We start from the raw sequence: 15,779 nt of genomic DNA on the forward strand, positions 1-15,779 counted from the left end.
GACATTTATATTTAGATGCTTGTTCCATTAGCATAAGAACAAATTAGTATTGCAAATAATAAGAATTCAAGTGTGAATCGTATTCATAAAAACCCGGTATAAGATCGATTAACAGCTTGATTAAAACGTTTTTCTTTGATAGTAAAATTTAAAATCATAATGAAACCTTCTTAATTTCATTGCATCATTCCACTCCATAACGTCATCGGTTATTGATGCTTAACAGGTGAACTTGACCAACTTTACTGCCCATAATTGCATATAATCATTCTTATTTTTTAAACAAAAAAAATTTAAGTGATTGCATGGCTCAAGTTCAAATCTAATATATGCTACGTATATAAATAGTTGATTATCTCATTAAATCAAGAGTTTATCAGCGAAATTCAGTCATTAAAAGTTAAATCTTTTGCAATGCAACAACGATTCCTTTTTTTGGAAAAAGAAAAGATGGTCTTTTTTGGTGAAATCAACCAATGGCGTCGAGTGCAACCAAGAACATGTACAAATAGTCCTCATAAAGTTATAATGCATTTCCGAATGGATATCCTTTTGACTCGTGATGCAACGCAGGCGCCCATTTAAGAAATGCTTGCCTCAGAATTGGAATAGTAATATTACTATGCCCATCCAACGGTTTTCTTCCTGGTAGTATTACACTGTTCTTAACTTTTTCTCTTGCTTTTATGTTGTTCAAAAACTGAAAAGCAGCAAAAGTATACCTGGGGTTCGTTGGAAAAAATGCTTAATTACTGTACAGAGACCACCTATCTCTGACTTTCAAGGTGCAACCGTGGAACGGGATATTTTCGCTTGACAAGACAAACCAAATAACAAGGTTCAATCCTTCGTTTTCCCTTCTTTTATTCTTTCTTCTTTTTTTTTTTCAAATATAAGTCTTGGATTAAGATGGGAAGGGAAGTTTTAATTCTAGTTGGTAGGTCCGACCATTAAGTAAGAGACAACCAACCTTCAACATGAACAGCAATGCTGACCCCAAAACATGGAATCCTAGTTCATACTTTTGCCAGCCATGCAATTGGCTTGTCATGATGGAAACCAAATGGGAAAGAGGCTTCCTTTTGTCCCATCTTTGGGGTCATTTAGCCGGTTGAGGGTGCCACAGCGGGGCTTCTCATTCAAGAAGCACTCTGGCAGAAATCAGGTTGCTCCTATTGCACTCCACTCCATTTTGCCCAATCAACAAATTGCATACCACCATAAATATTGTTGGCAAACCGCACACCTACTGTGAAAGCCATTGCAACAGGTGGAACCCGCTTGGCAACAGGTGATGCTTCCACTAGGCGCTCTAGTCCATTAATAATTTGATAACGGGTGTTGGAAGATACCGCAAGGAAAACACCTGATTCAGATGGCAAAACCATTCAGGAGGATGAAGAAAATAAATAGTAGCAAAGTTCTTGAATCCATTAAGTAATGATAAAGTAAACTCTTAGCTAGTTTTTGTTAATGAATGTTCTTGAATCTATTAAGTAATGATAAAGTAAACTCTTAGCTAGTTTTTGTTAATGAATTTTAAAATTTTCATTTTCCAAAGGCAGTTTTAAGACTAAAAATTACAGAAACGTGAATAAATGAATATTATCAGTTCATAATTTAAATGGCATTCAAGGCATTGCCACGGCTTTTATACTGATTCCTCCAACTACCTGGACTACTCTTTTCTTTTATGACTTACAAGTGACTACATGAATCTGATATAATTCAGGAGTATAAAGTATCATGAGAACGAAGCTAAAAGTTGGAATGTAAATAGGTTTAGACCTACCCCAAAGAACAGCACTTTGCACAAGAGGTGGCACAGGAATGTCCTCATCTGATTTCCTTATGCTCCTGATCAATTAAAAGATTATACACCTCAGCAAAATACATCCAAAAGCAATGAAAAAACAGCCAATACTATCAAAGATTTTGAGGCAAAGCACCTTAACAAATTCATTGTGTTAAAAAATTCGTTTGATTAAGAGAGAAAAAAAAAAGAACAGAGAAAGAAAGCAATTGGAAGCAACAAACTCCATCTATCCAAACAATGAATGCGAAATGTTTCATTGGATATATTTCCCAGCAGAATATTTCATCATCGACCAGCATGAAATTTTGTATTACAATTTTGTTGATCTCCTTCCGCAAGACAGATGAAGCAATAATTTGATTCATAGAAGGCAGATGACATAGTATCCCTAAAATGATTTTCATATTTTAGTAACTAGGATGCCAGAATACAGTTTTGCCAGTGGACATCCTGAATCATACTAAGATAGATGGATAGATCAATAGATCAATAGATCAACAGATATGCCATCCATAAAAAGTTATGACTCAAAATTTACTAGGAACTAGGAAGTGGAAAGCCAATTAGATCCCCTACATGCTAAATTCTTGTCCTAAATTATTGGAGGCTATAAACTTAGGTCGCATTTGAAACAGGAAAAACTACCAAGAAAGTTTTTAGGTATAACAGCAAAACAGAAACAAGAAATATCCAGACAAAATAGTACCTTTTGGCAGTCATTATCAGATTAGCGATTCCTTGGCCAATAAGACCACAGCCAAACCCTACTGAGCCATATAATACACCCTGGATCCAGAATAAGCCAACAAGTTACTAACAGCATAAAATATGCTCCTTGCTCTTTTTTGCTTGATTAAGAAAAACATGGGATCCAATGATAACATCAGAACACAATTCTAGTAGAACCAGATGAAAAATTACAAAGAGCTTTGATGGTGCAAGAGATGGTATACTCTACAACCAATTCTCTGAGGTTTATATTAAATGCAAAACCACAATTTAATAAAAACATGGAGCAACACCTCCTCCCTGCCTTGATATTCCATCTAAGAGTCATTGATTACTTAGCAATGCATACCTTATAAAAGTATGTTGCAATCCGTTGTTTCACTGAGAATTTACATCCTGGTCTTTCAGCTTCAAAAACGCTGCAAGAGCAGAAGAGTTACTGTGAGTTGAACTTTCATGACTGCCTAAACTATTGCACAAACAATATAGATAAAGTTGGAAGCAGATAGGAGCCAAAAAAAAAAAAGCACATAAAACTAGAGGAGAGGAAAATGAAGTTATATGTTTTATCCAAACACAAGATATTTCAGCATGAAATCTACTGTAGTACTAAGCAGCAAGAACATCTAGCAGGGAACAAATGCAAAGAAATACTTAAAAGTTTAACATCAAAACATAAGTTTAGAATTTCATAAGATATAAACTGTTGATGTGTGATGATGACCTGCTAGGAAGAGCAGCGCAAGAATGTTGTAAGCGCCCAAATACACCTCTGGATGCAGATGGTTGACCAAAACGAGCATAAGGTGCTAACATGCCAACCAAAGCAATGTCCACCACTACACCAACCAAAACATCAGCAAGGTACAACTCAAACTCTGACCAGAAATCCTTTCCTCTTTTATTCATTTCTGCAAATGTTGCACAGCAAGAATCGATTACTATCTGCATCATGCCAAATCAAAGAAAGAACAGATAAAAATCAGAAGAGGAACATCTCAGCAGCCTGAAACACCCAGAATAAACTGCAATCGAGAGACCACCACAACTACATGTCACTACACTACAGTAAGGCTTGTCAGGTCATAACAGCACAGGGAGGAGACAGCCACCAAGGCAAATAGTTGCTGTTATGGTCAGTCCATCTGCAGCGCTATACCATGGTCATATGGAAAATTTTTGAGAAAGAATTAACATTTATCTAATCCTGTGAATAAATGTAAAAGTTACCCTCAACAAACCTCTGTTCCAACTTTGAAAAGAAATGAAGGATCTGCTAGCATTCTATTCCGGAGCATAGAGCAGCATTTCATTAAAAAGCCAAGTGGCCAAACCGATCCCTGCCAATCAAAGGTCAAAATGAGCATAAAACATCCTAGTCATTTAGAATGACAAAACAATAAAAAAAAAATTTCAAAAAAAGATAAAAACCGTTAACTGCATTGCAGAGTAGAGAGGGGAAATTGAGGAAAAGCAGGAAACTAACTAGAATCAACACATTGTGGCCAATTTTCATCCTTGAATTGTATTACTTAATCTAACAAACCCAAACCAAAAATTTATAGTAGTAGTTTGTTGCCCCAAGAAACATTGTCATTCCCTGAATAAACACTACTATAACAAGTAATTATACTACTTAATATTAAATGAAGCGAATTTCTCTATTTTATTGCTTGTGCATAAGCAACTACATCTATATTAGCATATCCAATAAAACCTATTGGTCAACTATTTTTGACCCAGTTAATTTATTTATATCTCTAAAAGAAAAAGATTCCCACTTTTCATTAAGCTTATTTTCCCTCCATTTTCCCATCAATCAAACAGAACCAACATCAAAAATCAAAAGTTCAAGTTTTTAAATCCAACCTGCAAGTCCAAGTAACGAAGCAGGAACAGTTTCCGGATTCCATTACTTTTCGCAGCCTCCATCATATCCGAGGGCAGATTCACTCCTCTAGCTTCTGCTTCCTTCATCACCTCCTCGAACTTCAATATCGGTCCAAACTCTCTCTCTTCCTCATCGTCACCCTCACCACCACCGCCGCCACCACCAAATGAATCACCATCTCCACTATCTCCGCCGGCGCCGCCGCCGTCAATATTCAGTTGATCGTCGATTCCAACCTCTAAAACCCTAGATTCACCGTCAAAATCTCCATTTTCCCCTTCCAACGACCTACTAACCGTGTTCCCTGTAGAATCCGGCCTAACGCAGTGAAGCGTGAACCTGCGGTTTGTGAACATTATATGGTGCGAGGAAACTGACGCTGACGAAGCTAATTTCAACCGAGATTCGATACTGATAATCTCTTTGAAACAGGCAAAATTTCGGATCCCGATCACCTTGCTCGTCGTTGAATCGTTGCCGCCGGAAAAAGTTGAGAGTTTGAACCTTAAAGGTGCTGATATTGACATCTTTGCGACGGTGAACAGAGAAAGACGGTTCAAAAGACGGCGGCAAAGCTAAAATTGGAGGCGAAAGAAATCAAAGAAAAATAAAAAATTTGGAGTTTTTGTTTGTTTGATCGTTTGGTCATATGTAGCGAGAGCCAGACAGGACTTCCTGAGAGGAAGGGAGTGAGTGAGTTATGATCAGGTGAGACGCGGGTGGAAGAAGTAATTGACGTGGTAAAATATGACTATGTTGAAAGTACATACATCGGACGATGACCGGTGGAAAAAATTATTTAACGTCGCCTGAGAGATTCGAACTCTCGCGGGTGAAACCCATGTACTTAGCAGGCACACGCCTTAACCACTCGGCCAAAGCGACGATTTATAGTTGGAACGCAATGTAAAATATATATATTAAAAAAAACGATTTATTTGATTTTTCCAATCAAGCTCAAGCTTGAGTCTATATCAGAGACTGAAATTCTTTATGTGAGTCGATGATAATCGCGCTAAATCGAGTCAAGCTCAATTGAGCTCGAGTCTGGCAGCAAATTGACTTGACTGCCCTTGACTGCAGCTATAACTGCATTGCAACGTCTTCTTTTCTTCAACAACTGACTGGAATTTTTCAACAAATTTGGAACGAAAAATGAACTGATGCAAAATTTAGGACAAATAGTAACTTGAATGTCTTGATATTTACTGAATGTTTAAACAAACTTACAACTTGATTCACAGAGCTATACATGTGTAAACCAATGGAATGGTAAAGGAAAGATGAAGACTAAAAACAATAATTACAAGATTCCTCTAACAGGGAAGGGAAAAAGAGACCTATTTGCTGCTATGATGGCTCCAACCCAAACCATGTAGGGCACACTCCTTAAGCCCCACAACAAGGAGGGATCAGGCTCACATATTCAGTATCCTTAATGGATACAACCCATCCAATCAATGAACTCAAAAGAAGAGTGTGTTAAAGGTTCATATCACCTACAATCCTATTTCCTACAATTCTACATCACATGAAATCTTGACCATTCATGAAAATATGCCACCACATTAAACCTTAATGAACCCCAAAATCATGAATGGTCAAGATTTCACAATTAGAAAAGTGTAACACCAAAATTGTAGGTGATATGAATCTTTTTCTTTTTTCTTCACACATTTCAAACCTATTTCCTGTACAACACAAGACAATCTTTTTCTTTTGGAATGACTTTTGAGATAGCACCCACCCACTGTTTTTATGTCGAAACATGGATGTTAGTTTCCACGTGTTAACTATCAAAACAAGGAGAAACTTTTTCGATGCTTGGAATGATGGGAAGGACAAGCTTGCTCGACTGATGATCTTGGAGTTGGTCCTGTGCTTCCAACAACATCTGTTTGAGCATCTGAGGATCGTGGAAGAAGCTTGCATCCGAATTTTCTACCACCTATGCGAGGGGAACTCAGAGAGCTATGTGATTTTGTCACCCTTTTCATTTCTTGCTTTATTTTACTAAATTCCTCTTCAAGTTCCCCAACTCTAGACCTCATCTTTTCCATATCCACCTTTAAAACTCGGTTTTCACGTACAACTGTCACCCATCCATCTCTTTGCACTATCTGGCCGGCTGTCTCACTTGCGGCAGTCACATGACCAGCCATCTCTGCTGTGGCAGTCCCATGACCTGTAGGAGCACTTTCAGCTTCCAAAACATTCAGACAGCCAGCTAGCGCAGTTCTTAAGTGCATCTGCTCAAAGAACAAGACTTGCAGAATGACTCTAAGTGGAAGTCTTTCATTTTGGGAAGCGTGGGCACAGGCATCAACAGAGAGTTTCTGGTAGTCAATGATGTTGCAAAGTTCTTCCTTCTCTCTATCAGAAAGCCAAGGGTGTGCCTGCACAATGGTAGTAATAATTACAAACCTTTAAAAGAATAAACTCCATTTACATCAAAAGTTGGTTCAGTAAATTCGAACCTTGAAATAAATATCCAGTGCTCTGTATAGCCCATCATGCAAAGGTCTTGAAGATTCTGGAAGGACCTCTGCAAGAGATCGTATCTTTCCTGGTTTCAAATTTACATCAGAAGCAACTTCTGCAAGATAACTATCTATTAATCTAGCAACTTTTCTTAAGGGCTCTGATGATGGTGATGTTTCTAGGTCCAATGATGGTGGTGAAAATAATGTTAACCCTGATTCTGAGGACACAAAATGATGGATGATCCGTTCAACACAATCAGTATTATATAGAGTATCAGAATCGGAGTAAGAAGGAATTAAAAGACCATCTAGGCTAGCCAGTTCCAGTTGCATCCCTATTCTCCTCTCCAATGAATCCTGGCATGTTTGATTTACACCTAGTATCAATGCAACACGAAGAAGTCCAAGTAAAAAACGGCAGAAGGCCTTGCCCTTCTTTTTTGGGAGAAGCCTTTCAATGCTTTCCAGTAAAACCTTCTGATCAACAGTGGCAGGGGTCAAGCTAAAACTCGCCACTGTCCTCGCTTTGCCACTCTGTGTGCTGTGCCATCGGCCCAAACCTGGTAGGTGCTTTCTTGCATAGTACATTATAGCACCTGCTAGATGTTCAGGTCTTATGCCTCTTGCTTCCATTGTTCTGATAAGTCTTTCAAATAAACCTACACTGAAATATGAGATGTCTTCAAACCACCAGTCAGATTCTGCACTTCGTATTCTTGCCCCAGTGTTTATTCCATTCCATAGAATGCTTCCACCTGGGCTCTGTAGGCTACCATACATCATCATGGGCCAACCAAACAAACTAGGATCTGTACAAGCCATCATAGATACAGCATTCAAACATTTCTGTACTATGTGGAGCTTCTCTGCCCTTGGCATGCATGATTCAGAACTTTGTAAAGCCAATATACAATCCTTCCAGTTGCGGAGTACATTTTTGCGGAAGAAACTTTCTGCCTTGGAAAGTAAATTATCTTCCCCATACTCATCTGTCATCTCAAGGTAGTCTGCTGCACAGTACACTGACATCATATTTCTTGCTGTAAATTCAACCCGAATGCCATAGCAGAATTTTGCTGCAAACAAGAAAATGTCTGGGCCACCAGGGAATTCTTCAAGCTGTGTGGTAAAAGAATTATCATCGGCACTCTGGTGTTCTTCAAAGATGGAAGCTATCTTCCCACATTTTGACACAAGAGGAAACTGCAGTCATATACGACCATAGAGCTTAACATTTTAGTGCACAAAATCACAATGTTGGTCTAAGACATAGGGTAAAATAGAAACTGGAAAAAACAAGTTTATAACAATTACATCAACCAAAACATTAGAAAAAGACCAAGCTGTTACAGAAAATATACCAATAGAATAAAATGGTTAATCATTAACAAGATGAAGGCACACTATGCAATCTACAACACACAGAGGTTGCCTTAAACTGCAAAGTTAAATCATCAGAAAGGATCAGAAACAAGGTAGAAAATTAAGAAGTTAGAAAAAGTTAAAAAAAAAAAAAAGAATTGAGCAGAAGCATGCTTACACAAAGATAAATTGAGGGCTCTATCTTATAAAATTATGGACTAGTTTTAATTGGAAATAATCTGTTAGACTCTTGTTTTTTATATATCCACACGTTACAAGGCAATACACTAAAGAGTTAATATAAATTCAAATTCTGTTAACAGTCTCTCTCTTTCTTCTTTTTCATTCATTACAAATCTCTGGTCCTTTGTCCGAATACAGTTTGTAACTATCATTGAGCTCAATTATATAAGGGAGAAAACACTGATAAAATGCCTCTAAATGATCACAGCAAATAAAGAAAAAGGATACATCTTTACCTAAAAGTCCAGCAACCAACAATCACATCGAATTCCAGAATGAATACATAACAATAAAATAAAACATAAAATAGAATACATTGGTCATAGCCATGCAATATTGAGGTCAAACTATTTACAAGGAAAGAGTCACAGCCTCAAGACCAAATATCCCAAGGTTAATCTAAGGGCTCAAACACCAAAAACCTCATATAAGTGTTGAAAACTGAAAATTTGGCTTACCTTATGAAGATGAAAGTTAATACCATCCACAATAATGGTTATATCACTTGGCAACCCTGCATTGCAAAACCTGCAAAACCCATAAAAAACCACATTATAAACATAATTCTTTAACGCCCTTAGAAATAAATAATTTTGCTTATCGCCCCCAAAAAAATCCCTTCTTCTCTCTTCTAGAAACCCAAAAACCTATCAAAACAAGCATAACTTGATCAAACCACACAGAACTGATTACTTTTTATTCATTCATGAAATAAGAGGGTTAAGAAAATTAGACTAAAACAGAAAGGAAACAAGAGCAAAGAACTGTAAAGGAAGGTACAAACTTCAAATTACTAGCGGGTTAAGAAAGAAAGAAGAGTAAGTACAAGAGCTTACCAGTCATTTCCTTGTCTATGAAACCCAGAAACCTTGGCAGGTGCCATGACTGAGAGAGAAAGGGAAAGACCCCAACTTTGAATTGGGGTCTTATAATAAATGCCTTCCCCGCAGAAGGAAAAATCACCGAAGAATCAAATTTTTAAAACGAAAAGCATATTACTATAATTCTTCATAAAGATTAAATTTTAAAATTTTCTTTTTTTATTTAAAAAAAGAGAGAAAGAAAGAGGACAAAGAAAAAAGAGAAACACACAGAGACAGAGGTCAAATGGGGGCGTGTGGTCAACAGTGGAACTTTACAGCTAATATTAAAAAACCCCCAAATGCCTTGTCTTCCTTCAACAAAGCCGGAACTCCATTTCCATGCCCAGTTCTTCATGGACTATATATTACTACTACTAAACTATAATTAACTATACACTTAAAAGCAAAACAAACTATAAAATAAATAAGAAATACCCGAGCTTCCTTTTGTTGAAAAAAGGAGAAGAAATATGTTTAATGGTACAGAAAAGCATGCACAGATCACGACAGAGAAACAAGACTAAGCGGAGGTGGGTTAAATGTAACAGAATCTCTGTCGCTATTTTTTTTTTTTGGAGATTATAAATAATATTAGTAGTTTAAATAATTTAAGAAAAGAAAAGAAAAGTGGGTCAAAGTGAAAAAACAAAGAGAGGGAAACAAAAGTGAAGTGACGGGCAGATGGGAAGGGTCTGGCTTTAGCCGGCCAAGAAGGAGAGAACGAGGGAGGCAGCCGGACATTGCAAATGATAAGAGAGAGAAGTAAAAGTAAAAATAAATAAATAAATAAAATTTAAAAAGAAAAGAAAAGAAATGTGACTATAATTTCGTGTCTGTCAGGCTTTTTTGTCCAGAACTTTGCCTACAACTCGAAATCATCATAATGCAAAACGCGTGGTGAGTGGTGACTCTTTTTCTTTTCTCTTCTTTTTTTCTTTTTTGTTTTTTGTATTTTAAATTTCGTATTTTCAAGCTCGAAGTGTTTAAGATTCAAAAGTAGTTGGAGTTTAACTGTTAACAACGGCCAGCACGGCCGCGGGACGAAAGCTGTTTTACGTAGGAAGTTGGAAAATTTTACTACTACGTACGGACATACACTCCATCACTTTTATGTTTCCGTTTTTAAGTTTGAGGTTGGTGAGAATTACAAAATTTTGGTATTAACTTCTATAATTAGTAATTTACACTAATCACACTTGGATTTACAAGACTTTTTTTTAATTATTTATTTAGCTTCTCTCATTTACACTAATATTCACACTTAGATTAATATCAATTTTTAATTATTTATTTAGTACTTTTTTTTTAATTTGGTAGTACAATGGAAAAACAAAAGGTAAAATGCCATACTAATAAAAAAAAATCAAAAGCTTCTTTAAAGAAAATAATTATAATTAAATTCATGAACACAGAAAATCTAAGTCACCAATATGATCCGATCAATACAAAATGGAAAACCCATGTTTTTAGCAATTGATTATAAGGATCAAAGGTGTGTTCTCTACAGGTAATTAAGTTTTTCCAACAAATACTACTTGTGAAGTAATAGTTGACTTTATTTCTTTTGGTGGCCATTTAACAGATTTGGCACTTCTTTGTTGTCAGCCATTGCAGTGGAAACTAACAACCTCCACCAACCTAAAGAATGAATCAATAAATTTTGCCTGCAACGTGCAAGAAATAAATTTAATCTGATCAGTGAAATTATGCTTGGAACTTGATTTGTGCAGATGCAAATGCTCTCTCAGGAACCATGTACAACTAAATGTGAAGATGTTTAGACTTTCCACTGCTTAAACAATCATGAGGAGTTGTTCAGTTCAAAGGCTGTGATCATCTCATTAAAATTTAAAAACAAATTGGAGTATTATAATGACCTACCTTAAAGCAGTTATATTGCTTTTTACCCCTTGACTATATATCTTTCTTTCTTTCTTTCTTCTTTTTGACAATGCAAATTTATTGGAACTAATTGAATCTGTATTGTTTGTATAGGAATAGTTGAGTTCAGCAATTATGAAAGGTTCTTGGTATCAGTTATTTGAAGTAATTAGTTCAGATGGTCAAAATGTTAGATGTTTGAGAGGAAAAAAAATTAAATCAAGTTAAAATGATCTTCTTTTGGATGAATCTTTGATGAAAATGTAAAAAATTAGGTATACAAGCTTAATAGAGAATGGTAATATTTTATTATTTGGTACCCAAATTCAATTGACTTGTCTAAAGTTTTCCCTCTAAGGAATTATGAAATATGATTACATTCTGATATATAGTTGCCCTAGCCAAACAAGTACTGTTGGAAGGTTACAATTTATTAATTTGGTCTAACTCAAACTTTCTTTTTCTTCTTTATTTCTTTTTAGAAAAAAGAGAAAGGAAGAAGAAGACTTATGATTTTCTAGCAAGTTAGATGAGGTGAGTAACATATTTTTTGTTCAAAACCATTGTAGTGGTTGTGTTGTGATTGCTAGCCTGGTTGTCAAAAATGATGAGAAGGGGTTAGCTAAAGGAAGCCTGTGCTATAAATATTAATCATAACTCACATGCTCTTTGAAACAGGAAAAATATTTAAAAGTCTCAGCCTCCCCCACCTTAAGCCACAAGCACAGGATTTAAAGTCTTTATCCAATGCCTTTGCATAAAAGCCTTAATTTTCTTGCCATTGTAGGTTCAATAATCATTTATCAGTGGGGCATGACTGCAGCACAAGAGGCCATGAGATAGAAGCAAGGAAAAGATAGCTGAACTGAAATAATATAGCAATTTGGCAAGAGAAAAGTACAATAAATTAAAATAGCATGAACTGTGATCTTTTCCTTTCTAGCTAGTGAAAATTTGAGATCCTGAACTCAAGTTTTGACATGGGGTTGAAGGAGGTGAACATAAAAGATAGCAATTACTCCTTGCAACAAGGCTTGGAACATGAAAAAAGTACCTTTTTCATCAAATAATCCACAAAGAATAACCTTTTCAATACTATATGCTGGTCATATAGCACTACTTTTATTTTGCTTTTGCTCAGAATAATTAACATTCAAAGAGACAAGTAATTAGCCCAAACAAAGGCTTCTAGCTAAGTGCATGTGATAAACTAGGCAAATCTCACCAGATGAATGCACTGTTTAGGTTAGGCTTATTACCTCAATGATGATGCATTATGGAGTATTTCACTTCCTTTTTTCATTTTTCAGGCCAGGTCAAAACAGACCATGTAATTTACAGCATAGAGTGATGCAACTTGTACATTCAAATGATAACTTAGCTTTAGTTTGATCCTTTTGATACATAATAGTATGTTTTTTTAGAAAAAAGGAAAAATGATGCATATCCTTGAATTGCAGTATCACCAAAGATAACTATTTTTTAACTTTCTTTCTTAGACTAGCTTGGACTCCAGTGAAAGAGTTTGGTTTTTAATCTACATAATAAAGAAAGAAGGTGCTAGTTGGCTACAAAATTATTACTTCACAGAAGAAAAGTTGATTTATATATTCTATGGGTTTTTCCCAAATATTTCTACAGAATTAATTTTACTGTGAAGTTCTTTATGAACAGCTTTTCTAGATCATTGAGCTGAAACTAGAATTGGCTCCAAGTGGATTCCTTGCAATCAGAAGGGTCCAACATTGCAATCAAAGTCCTTTTCTTTCCAGCTCAATAAAATTTCAGTTGATAAAAAAAGCTGAAACTATTGCATAAGTTTTAACTTTCAATGCCCACTAAGGACATAAAATATGCACACCTTATGTTTTTGGACCTTTTCTAACAGGGAAAGATTGGTAAATATGTTGATTTGTCTTCAACTGAGCATGTACTGGAGCAGTGGTCCTCTTTGAAACTATGTGATATTGGCAAAACATGGCAAAACCGTAAGGTGAGCTGTCGTTGTTTCCCTGATCAAATCTCTCCTCCTGCAAATTCTATCTCAGTTCTGCAGAAGATTTCAGACACTGAACTGGTTTTGGAATTTGCTTCAAAATCATTCCAGGGCAGGTGGACACATGTTCATAAAGGATATATATCCGCAACTTTTTGCCTGATTGGAGCTATTCACCATAAAAAGCATCACATTTTGCTGCTCTAGTCAAAGCAATTGAACATAGACAGCCCCGGGCCATCCCTTCTTTGATTTTCAACAACCAAACTTGATGATGATGCAATGAAGATCCGAAGTGGTTAATGGTCAATTGGTTGGAAGACAGGAAAAATATGAAGAAGTTTCTTATTTTAATATTCTATTTGGGAGAGCTCTTCTCTTTTTCTATGGGGAAAAAAGCATAGAAGTAGAATCTTTTGAGAAGTAGTGCCAACCAAGGAAAAACTGCTTTATTCAACCTTTTCTGCTTCCTTTTTCGATTGGTGGCAACGAAAAATTAAACAAAACCCACCAAGGCACCAACCTCTGAATTTTTATTAAAATTTTCGTCATCTGATGAAATGGCTCTGGATGCTAACTGCATGCAGCCAAACAAATCCATTTCAAAGGATGTAGAATTGGGCTGTTGACTAGAAATATATTTCATGAATAATGAATGGTGAAATTTTTATTGCAACATTCAACTTCATATATATATAAAGCAAATTAAAGGGTTAATATTTCCCTTTGAAGTAGAAAATCATGCAGGCATTAGACAGTGAAGAGTGACTGAAATGTTCCATGGAGAGGAAATTGCTTTCTAACTAACAAAAGGGCATGGGCCAGTTATGTCCTCAGTACAACATCACCTTTAGGTTGATTGTGTTTCATTGCTTGTTCTTTTCTCTTTTGTCTTTAACCAAGAAGTTTCGTTCCAAAATGTTGTTTTCCTTTTCCTCCTTTTAAATTTCTACGATAGACTAAGTCTCACAATCAAAGGCAAAGCTTCTCATCTATCTAATAGAAAGGTTAAAGGTAAAGAAGAAAAGTTTGGAACTGTTTTAGGCTTAAACCTCATTACCCTAAAGAAAAATGCTAATTGTTAGATTAAGACGTTTTGGGATTCAAGTCTTACCAGGTGACTTGATGGTTTGTGCAATGGCTACCTAGCTAGCTTGATCATGCCTATTAGCACACCATCAACATACAATCTGTTATATATTTCCTTTCCTATTTTCTTTCCCTTCAATTCTTTTCACATGATCACTACTCCGAGCTCCCTTTTGACTGTAAACTGATCAGACCCATTGCACAAACGTGAAAAGGATGGGTGAATGACCACATGCCAGGAGAAGGAGAGGGCATTTTTCATGATTTGAGTAGGCCCCTGAAAGAAAACGTGAATATGTGATGTAGTAAGTAGCAACGGACACCATTCTTGTCAGTCAGTCAATTCCAAAGCAATTTCTTCAAATTAACGTAATCCAAAAATCACACTTTTGCTTCAACAGCTTACTTTCTTCTTCTTTTTCTTTTTTTATGAACAATAAATGAAGATCTGCTGAAGGACTGGGGTAATGATTAAAGTTTCTTTCTAACAAATGATATGTAATGCTACTGAGGAGTACCAGACACTAGTAGTACTTTTCTTTCCTTTTTCATGACTGTCGAACGTGCAATTTGAAGAAGAAATGTTGTTCCTCATTAAAGTTAAGAGGTTTTTGCGTTAAACTGACTTTTACCTTCTGTTTGTAACTTGGCGCTGGCAGGATGAAATGCCTTTGTTGAATCGGAAGAGAAGTCTCTTCGGGACGTGGGAGAATCTGGGCCAATGGAACAGTTGGGATATCCCAAAAGGCCGAAACAAATTATACATTGGGCCTGTGAAGGGACCGTGAATTTGCTGGACCGCTCCAAAGTTTTGGAGTCCTTGAGCAAGCTGCTAAAGTGAAAAATTCGAGTCAATTTACTCATCAATGAATTCATATTTTTACTAAGAAATTACTATTTGTTGGCACGTAAATAGTTGTATTTTTGTTCATTTTAAAATTTCGAGCCATGTAATTCAATTTTTAATAAAATTAAGATTTTTATCTCTATAAGATGAATCTTATTAATAGATATAATAAATATTTTAAATGACAATTTACAAATATGATGAACAAATATATTTGTTTACGTTAATAAGAGATTTGACCAATATTCACGTTTCATATTATTATAGATAAATCTTAGATAGATATAGATTATAATAGAATAATTATAGATAATTTTGTCAAAAGAAAAGGCTAAGGCTAAGGAATAATTATAAATTCCTAATTATAAACATATAGGAATTTGTTGAATGGCTAAAAGGAAAGAAGCCTCTGTCATTGTCAACCAAGATTCAATCTTTGCTAAAAAAAAATTTCAGAGTAAAACTTTGAATCAACTCACTTTAATGTGAAACAACAATTCCGAATCTAGATTCTTTATAGCACGTTTGGTTCGCGGAATAGATAAGAATGGAATAGAATAGCCATTACGTGGGAATAGA

The 15,779-nt window shown here is 35.8% G+C and overlaps 2 protein-coding genes and 1 non-coding gene across 3 annotated transcripts; all 3 read right to left on the reverse strand.

Annotated features, from left to right (window-relative positions):
* Positions 1–600: 600 nt before the first annotated feature.
* On the reverse strand, positions 601–5,301 carry RER1 (reticulata-related 1). The gene is made up of 7 exons (XM_007015918.3): positions 4,415–5,301; positions 3,787–3,885; positions 3,270–3,490; positions 2,895–2,964; positions 2,523–2,602; positions 1,793–1,857; positions 601–1,366 (listed from the first exon to the last, which is right to left on the reverse strand). The coding sequence occupies exons 1-7, from the start codon at positions 4,961–4,963 to the stop codon at positions 1,173–1,175; spliced, it is 1,278 nt and encodes a 425-aa protein (XP_007015980.3). The 5' UTR covers positions 4,964–5,301; the 3' UTR covers positions 601–1,172.
* On the reverse strand, positions 5,240–5,321 carry TRNAS-GCU (transfer RNA serine (anticodon GCU)). Its single transcript has one exon. It is a non-coding gene; the product is annotated as a tRNA-Ser (tRNA).
* A 752-nt stretch (positions 5,322–6,073) lies between these two features.
* On the reverse strand, positions 6,074–10,211 carry LOC18590416 (Phototropic-responsive NPH3 family protein). The gene is made up of 4 exons (XM_007015919.3): positions 9,361–10,211; positions 8,983–9,052; positions 6,914–8,122; positions 6,074–6,832 (listed from the first exon to the last, which is right to left on the reverse strand). Exons 1-4 carry the CDS (start codon positions 9,405–9,407, stop codon positions 6,233–6,235), a joined length of 1,926 nt encoding a protein of 641 aa, XP_007015981.3. The 5' UTR covers positions 9,408–10,211; the 3' UTR covers positions 6,074–6,232.
* Positions 10,212–15,779: the final 5,568 nt, after the last annotated feature.

The sequence above is a fragment of the Theobroma cacao genome, chromosome 9, assembly GCF_053813885.1.
Source record: "Theobroma cacao isolate CCN51 chromosome 9, ASM5381388v1, whole genome shotgun sequence".
Classification (NCBI taxonomy): domain Eukaryota; kingdom Viridiplantae; phylum Streptophyta; class Magnoliopsida; order Malvales; family Malvaceae; genus Theobroma; species Theobroma cacao.

What these genes read in the sequence shown, in the direction of transcription:
- RER1 (XM_007015918.3), bottom strand. Translation starts at nt 4,963, where the DNA reads ATGTCAATATCAGCACCTTTAAGGTTCAAACTCTCAACTTTTTCCGGC. An exon ending in TGCGCTGCTCTTCCTAGCAG is followed by an intron (nt 2,965 to 3,269) that starts GTCATCATCACA and finishes CTGCTCTTGCAG; the next exon opens with CGTTTTTGAAGCTGAAAGAC. An exon ending in TTGCAACATACTTTTATAAG is followed by an intron (nt 2,603 to 2,894) that starts GTATGCATTGCT and finishes TTCTGGATCCAG; the next exon opens with GGTGTATTATATGGCTCAGT.
- LOC18590416 (XM_007015919.3), bottom strand. Translation starts at nt 9,407, where the DNA reads ATGGCACCTGCCAAGGTTTCTGGGTTTCATAGACAAGGAAATGACTG. An exon ending in CATAGACAAGGAAATGACTG is followed by an intron (nt 9,053 to 9,360) that starts GTAAGCTCTTGT and finishes TGGGTTTTGCAG; the next exon opens with GTTTTGCAATGCAGGGTTGC. An exon ending in TTAACTTTCATCTTCATAAG is followed by an intron (nt 8,123 to 8,982) that starts GTAAGCCAAATT and finishes ATATGACTGCAG; the next exon opens with TTTCCTCTTGTGTCAAAATG.